We start from the raw sequence: 9,626 nt of genomic DNA, 5'->3' as shown, positions 1-9,626 counted from the left end.
AAACACACAGCCAGCAAGAAAACCATGAAGAAGCTATGTCAGTTCTGCACAAATGCTTTTTCTTTCTTTCTTTCTTTCTTTCTTTCTTTCTTTCTTTCTCTCCCTCCCTCTCTCTCTCTCTCTCTCTCTCTCTCTCTCTCTCTCTCTCTCTCTCTCTCTTTCTTTCCTTCCTTTCTTTTTGGAGATAGAACTCACTCTGTAGATCAGGCTGGCCTCACAGAGAGCCACTTACCTCTGTCTCCCCAGTGGTGGGATAAAAACCATGCAGCATCATGCCTGGCCTAGAAAGTTTATTCACACGGGCTAGCCATTAAGCTTACACACAGGTCTGCTGTCTCAAAGGGCCACTCCTCTGCAGCACACATGTGGATGAGCAAAAAGAACTAAGCAGGCTCAGTGGGGCAGGCAAGAGAAATGAAAGCGGGCTCATCCCAGCAGGGAATTCCTTTCTGTTTTGGTGCTAATTAGAAACTTTCTTCCCTTTTAGTCTTATGCATATTTACAGATGTTGTCTGTTTCCCTCCATGTTTAGTTCCAGAGCCTGAGAGATGAAGGCCCATACAGCGAAGGCAGGAAAACTCTGCTTAGAAATGTCACTGCTACTCTTGCTCTTTATTTAAAGTTGAAATACCTTCTATTAGCTTTAGTAGTGAAAGTGAAGTCCCCTTCCCAAGCTCTATGTAAATTACTGCCCAGCAATGATGGACGTGGTTTCCTTTTGGAAATAATGTCCAGAAAAAGATTTATATTCTTCCACAATGGCAGGCTGAACATGCTCAGAACCAAGGTTTTTTTGTTTGTTTTAATTAAAAAGTTCTACTTAATTGTTTAAATAAAAATAACATTAAAATAATCTATACACACAGTTACAAAGGATGGGGAAGTCTCTTGTAATCCTGAGAAGATGCACATGATATGTCCACGATGCTCTGACAGTACAGAAAAGTCAAAACCGAGAAGGGAGAAGCTTGCTGCTCCCAGGAAAGTCCTTATCAGAGAGCCCTGAGTGTGAACCCAGTCCCTCTAGTCAACCACTTTTATTGACTGAACTGAGAGAGACTGGGTGTGGCCCGGCCTGGCTCCGAGAGACCTAGAAGCGGAGATGCTGCCTTCAGGATGGATGGTCCGTGGGTACTTGGCAGCAGTTGCCTGAGGAATGGTTTGCTGTGAAGATAAGAGACTGCTTTAATAATCTGAATCTATATGTGAACTATCATTTCATCACCTATATCCCAAACCAAAAGATATTTGACATCCTATAGATACTAGCAACGTACTGGATGGAGCTGCCATTCAAACAAACACAGTGAAGCCCTTCTCCCAAAAGGAACCCACTGGTTCAACAACCACTCATAAAAAGACAGGGCCTTTTTTCAGAGCCTTGGGGATCACTGCTCTAAGAGGTCTAAGAGGAAAAGGTCTCCACAGGCCAAGTTCAGAAAGGGACTTCGTGATGTCTGGATGAGGATCAGCTCCAAGCCATAAATCCTTTATCCTATCCAGCCTAGGTCTTGCTGCAAACCATCGTGAAATAGATCTCAGCTTTCACTTCGGAGCAGACTGTGGACATTTTACAGTCACACAAGAGAAGGCTTCCCAGGAAACATGGGGCTCTCTTAATTTTTCTTTCCTTCATTGGAGTCTTGCTATGTATTCCAGACTGAACTCAAACTTGTGATCCACTTGCCCAGATGCTGGGAATAAGGAACATGCCACCCTAATTGGTTGGACCACATTTTCCTAAGCAAGGAAAGAACTGGATGTGGAGGACAGACCCAGACACTGAGGACAGGATGATCTGCACACCAGTTCAAAGCCCAAGGGAATATTGAAACATGAGTGCCAAAGAGCTAAAGTCAGGGCAGGGCAGACTCAGTCTACATATGTGCTATGTACAAATATGCATTGTGTGTCTAAGTATATGGTCCTCCTATACATACATATGAGAAAGCTTAAGACTTTACTGTACCTGCTAAAATGTCTTAGTAGCTGGCAATGGGATTTGTATCGAGTTAAGTTCTTAGTCATGTACAAATATTTATATTATAGGATATCACTTAGAAAAACTATCTACAAACTATTTCAAGTACAGTTTTATGCATTGGAGGCAGAAGTGATGGCTCAGCAGTTAAGAGGACCTGGGTTTGGTTCTTAGCACTCATACAGTGGCTCACAAGAATTATCTCTGTGGAAACCAGGAATTCACATGGTGGTGCACAGATATATAAGAAGGCAAAATACTCATACACAAAAAACTTACAAAAAAGGCATTTAGTCAGTATATTTACCATGTATCTCAAAGACTGAATAATTTTGTTTAAAAAACAAACTTCTTGAAAACAGAGTCCTCATGTACAATTCTGTTTTAAAAGTGAGAACTCTAATGGAGAAATGGAAAAGTAATGTCTCTTTCTTTTTCAAATTTTTATTAGATATTTTCTTCATTTAGATTTCAAATGCTATCCCAAAAGTCCCCTATAGCCCCCCCCCCNCTCCCCTACCCACCNACTCCCNCTTCTTGGCCNTGGTGTTCCNNTGTACTGGGGCATATAAAGTTTGCAAGACCAAGGGGCCTTTCTTCCCAATGATGGCTGACTAGGCCATCTTCTGCTACATATGCAGCTAGAGACATGAGCTCTGGGGGTACTGGTTAGTTCATATTGTTGTTCTGCCTATAGGGTTGCAGACCGTAATGTCTCTTCTTCAGGTATCTTATACTGATGTTTCTCTGACTATAAACATATGGATACCTGTCACAAATGAGAGATTCTTACAGCTGGTTAAATTTTAGTTGCCAAGCATCAAATATGACACAATTTATCAAAGCTGTTTTTCCTTGAGCATGGGCAAGAGGAAATGCAGAATTAGATTAGGCTTCCCATGGGCATTATGTCCTATAAGATACAGCAGAGCACCAAATTAGCTCCAGAAGTAAGTAAATATCCAGCAAATCGGCAAAGGCACTACAAACAGACCCATGCTTTATTGGCAATAATAGTTTCTGCTAGTTTTAGGTATTGATTCCTGGGAAACAAAACAGCATAAAGGAGCTGGGTGCTGGTACACACCTCTAATCCCAGCACTCTGGAGGCAGAGGATGTCAGATCTGTGTTCGAGGCCAGCCTGGTCTACAGAGTGAGTTCTAAAACAACCAGTGCTACACAGAGAAACTCTGTCTCAAAACTACACCCCCCCCCCATTCCCAACAAACAAACCTAAAATAAAACAGTACAGAGGACCAACTGTGTGTCTCACATGGCAAAAACTAAGCAGTAACAGAAGGAGTTTATGGATATCTGATTCACAGCCACTAACTACAAGGCAAGTACTGCAAACATGCTGAAGAGCAGCAGGGAGCCTAGGAGGGAACAATTAAAGAATTAAATGGTTGGTTGGCTGCATTGGACTGAGCACAGGGTCCCCAACAGAGGAGTTAGAGAAAGGACTGAAGGAGCTGATAGGGTTTGCAACCCATATGAAGAACAACAATATTAACCAACCAGATCCCCCAGAGCTCCCAGGGACTACACCACCAACCAAAGAATACACACAGAGGGATCCATGGCTCCAGCTGCATATGTAGTAGAGGATGGCCTTGTTAGGCATCAATGAGAAGAGGTCCTTGGTCCTGGGAAAGCTTGATGCCCCAGTGTAGGGGAATGCCAGGGTGGGGAGGTGGGAATGTGAGGGTGAGGAGCACCCTCATAGAAGCAGGGGGAGGGGGCACGGGATAGGGGGTTTCTGAAAGGGAAAAACATTTGAAATGTAAATAAATAAAATATCCAATAAAAGAAAGAAAGAGAAAGAAAGAAAGAAGAAAGAAAGAAAAGAAAAGAAAAGGGAAGGAAAGGAGGAAGAAAGAAAGAAAGAGAGAGAGTGGTTCTAAGATTCTAGTTCTTCAAACTGTAGGTTAGAATACATTATACGATGGAGGGTTAATTGCATCTCCTGAACTGAATTAAGGTGATCAGGAAAGGATGAGTTATTTGGAGAGTGACTTAATCTAAGTAGAGAAATTCTGCTCCATCATAACAACATGTTGATATAAAGCAAGCTGGATTTGGGAGGGAGTAGGAGGGTCGTGTGGGATGAGTAGAAAGACTGGAGGAATGATGTAATTATATTTTAATTCAATTAAAAATTTAAATAATAAAGAGATTCTAGTTTCTCTCTCTCTCTTTTTTTTCTCTCCAAAATACAAGGGCTGGAAAGATAGCTTAGATGTAGCATTGCTCTTCCCGAGGACTAAGGTCTGATTCCCAGCACCCATATGGTGGCTCACAGCTCCAATTTGGGGGATATGTTACCCTCTTCTGGACCAGGAATACATGTGGTGCACAGATGTACTTGCAAGCAAAGACTCAAAGATTTAAGACAAAACAAAACAAACCCCCAGAAAACCTCATGCTCCTTTTCTAGGAACTTTTAATAAGCTCAGTCCTCTCACCAAGCCTGCCTCACAGAAGAGAAGATGGAGGCTGAACTACTGGACTTGAGGCATCTGTTTAGATGCAGCAGGCAGCAAAGTGGAGGGAACAGGGCAGGTTTATACTTCCCTCCACTGCGAGTCTATGCACCTTTCTTTATAGCACAGAGTTCTTGCAACTCACTGTCTTTTAAGTGAGACATGCTAGGTAAGACATGCTAGGCAATTAAATGAGGTAAGAAATGCAAGGGCAAGAACACAGACTCCAATGCAAGGGCATTTTCTTACACTTATGTACTTAAGGCTCCACTGCACGAATGGCTCATTTACGGGTAACCTGATTCCTTTTGTTTTAGTAGTCCACATACTGGATTACTTTTTCTAGTTCATAATTTTTATGCCATTTGGAATAAACATATTTCTTAACAGGAGACATTGTAAGTGTGGGTCATACAGAGTAAATGACAGAACATGACTGACTCTGAATGTTAGGGTTGATGAGGGACAAACTCATGAACAGACTTCCAGCAGGACTTACCACTGTGACTGGATGGTGTTTCTCCACCACGACTGAGCCCATGGGAGGAGAGACTCCCATTATCGCCAAACTGCTGTTGATTCTAGCTTTGGAACCAAAATCACACCGACCTGTGATCCGGGCTGTGATTGTCTTCCCAGCTTTCTGCTGGGCTGCAGTCACGACTCTTGGTGCATACTACAAACAAAACCCAATACCCAGTTGGTGGGAGAGCCGGTGCAAGATTATATTACTTGGTTCTGTAACTTTCAAACAACTCACACAGTACTTAAAACCTAATGAGATAAAAAGACAAAACAAAAACCCAACATTTCCAAACTCCAAAATATTCCTTTAACCTGGGCATGCCAGTATTTAAAAAGTTCTTGAGATTTAAGACCTTATTATTAAAGGACAGACTGTCAGGAAGTCCCCTTGTGTGTTCTCTTAGGTTTCCTGCAAGGATCAAGTCTTACCTGAAGTAAAACCACATGGACACCAGCCTGTGTGCACACGGCTGCACCATTTTATTGCATGCAATTCTTTCCATTCCACATGTAATTACTCCATCAAACATGTTACCTCCTGCCCATGTCCCCTTCTTCCGCTCGTTCCACTCATCTTTCATAACCAACCACTGTCGGTGTGGTGGCTTTTATTCTTGTGTCATCATTACATAAATGTTTTTGTTTTGTTTTTAAAAAGTGTTATCAATGTTTCATAAATACAGAAGCCTAAAATAATTTTTAAAGAGTGATTTCATACAACAGATTAGTTTCTTTTGTAATCTGTTTTTTTGTTTTTGTTTGTTTGTTTTTTTCGAGACAGGGTTTCTCTGTGTAGCCCTGGCTGTCCAGTTCCACTTTGTAGACCAGGATGGCCTCGAACTTAGAAATCCGCCTGCCTCTGCTTCCCAAGTGCTGGGATTAAAGGTGTGCGCCACTACCACCAAGTGCTCTATTATATTTAGTAAACAATTTTTAAAGTTATTTTTGTAGAAATATTGCAAAAGTGAAATGATGCTATAAAAAAGCAGCTTAAACATTTAAAGGCTTTATTGGTTACCACTGGATGATACTGAAGAAAGCCTACATGCATATCAAGAGTCAATTAATGACATAAATGCGCATCACAGTATAAGATGATGCTCTTTGATTTAACTTGCAGTTCTCCATTCATGTTTCATAGTTAAATTATAACTTCTCAACCCTCTAACTGTTGGTCAGAAATGAAAAGGTCGGCTGTTAGTAAACAATATAATATCTCCAAAAATGTGGGCAGGATGGTATGATCCTGTGAGGCTAACACACACATGGCAGGCTAAGACAGGATGACTTCAAGTTTGAGGCATGACTCTCTCTCTCTCTCTCTCTCTCTCTCTCTCTCTCTCTCTCTCTCACACACACACACACACACACAGCATCAGCTGGGATGAGAATATTATCAAGTGGTTTTTGTCTATCATGAATGGACCTAAGGGTTTGATTCCCATCTCAACAACAAAACATTTTAATAATTTCTGATGAATATTAACTTCTTTTAGGACTGCAGAGACATTTTTCCCATGCATATCCATCCTCCCTCCCTCCCTCCCTCCCTCCCTTCAGTTTTAATCCGTGTGTGGTTGCACATGTACATGCAGAAACCAGAGAAGATGCTGGGTGCCTCTCTCTTGCTCAGTCATGAGGCCTTGAGATAGGGTCTCTCACTGAACCAGAAGCTCACTGTTTCATTTAGGCTGGCTGGCCTTCAAGCCCCCAGGCCACCCACCTGTCTCCCCTGTGCACCCCTAGCTCCGTACGCTGGGGTTATAGTCATATACAACCATGCCTGGCTTTTCTGAAAATAAGTACTGAGGTTTGAAGTTAAGTCCTCAAGTACTTTTATGTGCTGAGCCATCTTCTGAGGCCCGGGTCTGAATCTTATCACGCTCTTCTTACTTGAAGGAGAAAATAATCAGCTTTGGACGGCTGGAGTAATTATGCTCTTCCGACATGTACTGATTTGGGTGTAACTAAAAGCGCAGTATGAACTATTACTCTATATGCATTTTTTCCTCAACGGCTCTTCCAAAAACATTGACTATATAATGGTCCTTTCCCGGTGGTCTGCCCCATCCAAGATTCTCTCTTTATCTGCATGCAGCTGGAGATGATCAAACCTGTCTATTCAATCAGGGAGAGAATAATAAGGGTGTCTTGGCTCTGGGGAAATTACAGCAACTCAAAGGAAAACAACATTTAAAAGGGTTGTGCAATTCCTTAAAAAATCTGGAAAGAATTCAGTTTAGTTCCATAAAAACCCAAGCAAAGGCAAAAATGAAGCAATTAATTCTAGGAACAAAAATATACATATACACATACATTTCCTTCCAGTGTGTTTTATATATATATATATATATATATATATATATATATATATATATATATACATACACACACACACACATACACACACATATATATATTTCAAGGCTTAGCTATATTTACACAGGAATCTCAAGTACTGATTTAATTTAAAGTTGGAATAGCTATATGTAAACGTTAACACACAGAAAGAAGGATGGTGGGGACAGCAGAAGCTGAGACTATGTTAAAAGGTGGAATCCTTCATTCATAGGTGGAAGTCAACAGACACTGTTTCAGATTAACAGACATACCACTGACAGGAACACATAGCACTCAGGAACAGGTGCTGGGCGAAACCCCTAACAGCTTGGGGGCGGGTTGGAGAGCTACTGCTAAAAATGTAGAGCTGCATTTTAATAGAGAACTTTCTGGATCTTATAAATTTTAAGATTTTTAAGGGCTGCAAATATAGCTCAGTGGATAAGTGCATATATACTGTTTTTCAGAGGAACTGGGTTTGAATCCCAGCAACCAACTCAGGTAGCATACAAGCACCTGTAACTCCAGTGCCAAGGGAAATTAGCATTGGGGGAGAGTTACTGAATTCTCAATTACTGAATCCTCGCCAAGTACAGAAAACTGAGGTACAACTGAGCCTCTAACTTTATGGCTGCACAATTACACGGGAAGCTGTTAAACACACCTGCTTCATAATAGCCCATCTCACTTGGAGAAAGAGGCAGTGCAAGAAAACCCAGAAAAGTTTGGAATGAGAAACAGCAGAGCAGCCAGGAAATATGGATGAGCAGCTACTGCCAACCCATCTGGGAACTGCGTAAGGAGACCTCCAGTGTGATGAAAATTGGCCCTCGGCTAAAGACATAAGTACAGATTCCATCTGAAGTTACATAAATTTAGACACATCACCATCAAGGACCTGCATGTTTGTAAGAGTTGACTCTAATGGTTTGTCACTTGCTAACTGTATTGTGTATACAGTAAGTAGAGGCTGGAGAGACAATCCCGTTTAGAGCACTTCCTCATCTTCCAGAGGACCTGGGGTTTGTTCTCAGCATTACATCAAGTGGCTTACAATCACTACAGCTCCAGATCAGACATTCTCTATTGGGTATCCCCACAACATATACCATATACATTTACAAAGTAATACATAAGTAATCCAAATAGCTTAAATGGGTTTAAAAAAAAAAAGCTGTATCAAAAATGCATGAGGATATTTTAGAAAGAATTTATATAAAAATTATTAGAAAAGATTAAAGCAAAACTAGAAGATAGTGTTGAACCTAATGCTAGTTTGGAAAATAAAAGAGCACACTGAGGAAGTCTTATAATAGAAATGTGATTTCTTTATAACCAGTAACCACATCCAGCGTGGAGTCCATTGAGAACTGGCTCTTTTGAACACATGGTCACCTACTGTTCCTCCTAGTGTCAGAGATGACAGCTGCTATTCAGGTCCACAGGTCCCTCTGTGAGCCAGTTTCCTTGTTTATAAACGGGAAAACAGTACCAACGACCTCACATCACTTACTACGACCTCACATCACTTACTGCTTTCCTGCTGAAGGAACACTTCAGTAAACAGCTTGGAAGCCACCCAACAGCATGTCCCTCCAACTAAACTCCCAGAATCGGAGGACTGCTCTGTGACATGAAACAGAATTTGTGTGGGGGCTGGGTGCAGCTGAGCCAGGCTGGACTTGCACTTCTTTCTAAAACGCGACATATCCGAGGCGAGCCGAGTGCTGGAATCACACAGAGGAGAAGCCCTTACACTGGACTTACACAAAGGGTCAACTATGAGTCTGCTCTAGGTTCTTCAGGCACTGTACGTGTGTCTGTGTGGTAGCTATCACATCTGTAACAGGACTTTTGGATTACTTTCTATTTTTCACTATTAACTAATGTTTTAGTTATTTTCTATCTTGAGTACTTTCTGTGTATTGATCCAAGTAAAACACACACACACACACCCCTCTTTTCCCCCTTTTACTGAAAATAAAAATTTTTTCTCATGTAATATATCCTGATTACAGTTTTCCCTCCCTCTACTCCTCCCAGACACTACCCCACCTCGTCTGCCATCCAGATCCACTCCCTTTCTGTCTCTCATTAGAAAACAACAGGCTTCTCAGGGATAATAATAAAATAGAGTAAGATTAAAAACCTAACACATGGGGGCTGGTGTGATGGCTCAGTGGGTAAGAGCACCCGACTGCTCTTCCAAAGATCCGGAGTTCAAATCCCAGCAACCACATGGTGGCTCACAACCATCTGTAACAAGATCTGACTCCCTCTTCTGGAGTGTCTGAAG

At 41.6% G+C, this 9,626-nt stretch overlaps 1 protein-coding gene across 2 annotated transcripts in view; it reads right to left on the bottom strand.

The window, feature by feature from the left end:
* Window positions 1–237: 237 nt before the first annotated feature.
* Window positions 238–9,626, bottom strand: part of Poc5 (POC5 centriolar protein) — a 27,492-nt gene continuing 18,103 nt past the window's right edge. Inside the window, exons 12-13 of one of the 2 annotated variants that reach the window (XM_029544130.1) lie at window positions 4,965–5,141; window positions 238–1,164 (exon numbers count right to left, since the gene is read on the bottom strand). In XM_029544130.1, coding sequence (XP_029399990.1) covers window positions 1,024–1,164; window positions 4,965–5,141 — 318 coding nt within the window. In that variant the 3' untranslated portion in view covers window positions 238–1,023. The remainder of the gene's footprint in view (window positions 1,165–4,964; window positions 5,142–9,626) is intronic. The other variant, XM_021208537.1, reaches the window with a different exon arrangement.

The sequence above is a fragment of the Mus pahari genome, chromosome 11, assembly GCF_900095145.1.
Source record: "Mus pahari chromosome 11, PAHARI_EIJ_v1.1, whole genome shotgun sequence".
Lineage (NCBI taxonomy): Eukaryota > Metazoa > Chordata > Mammalia > Rodentia > Muridae > Mus > Mus pahari.
The sequence above is the reverse complement of the archived record's forward strand: the minus strand, read 5'-3'. Positions and strand labels throughout refer to the sequence as shown.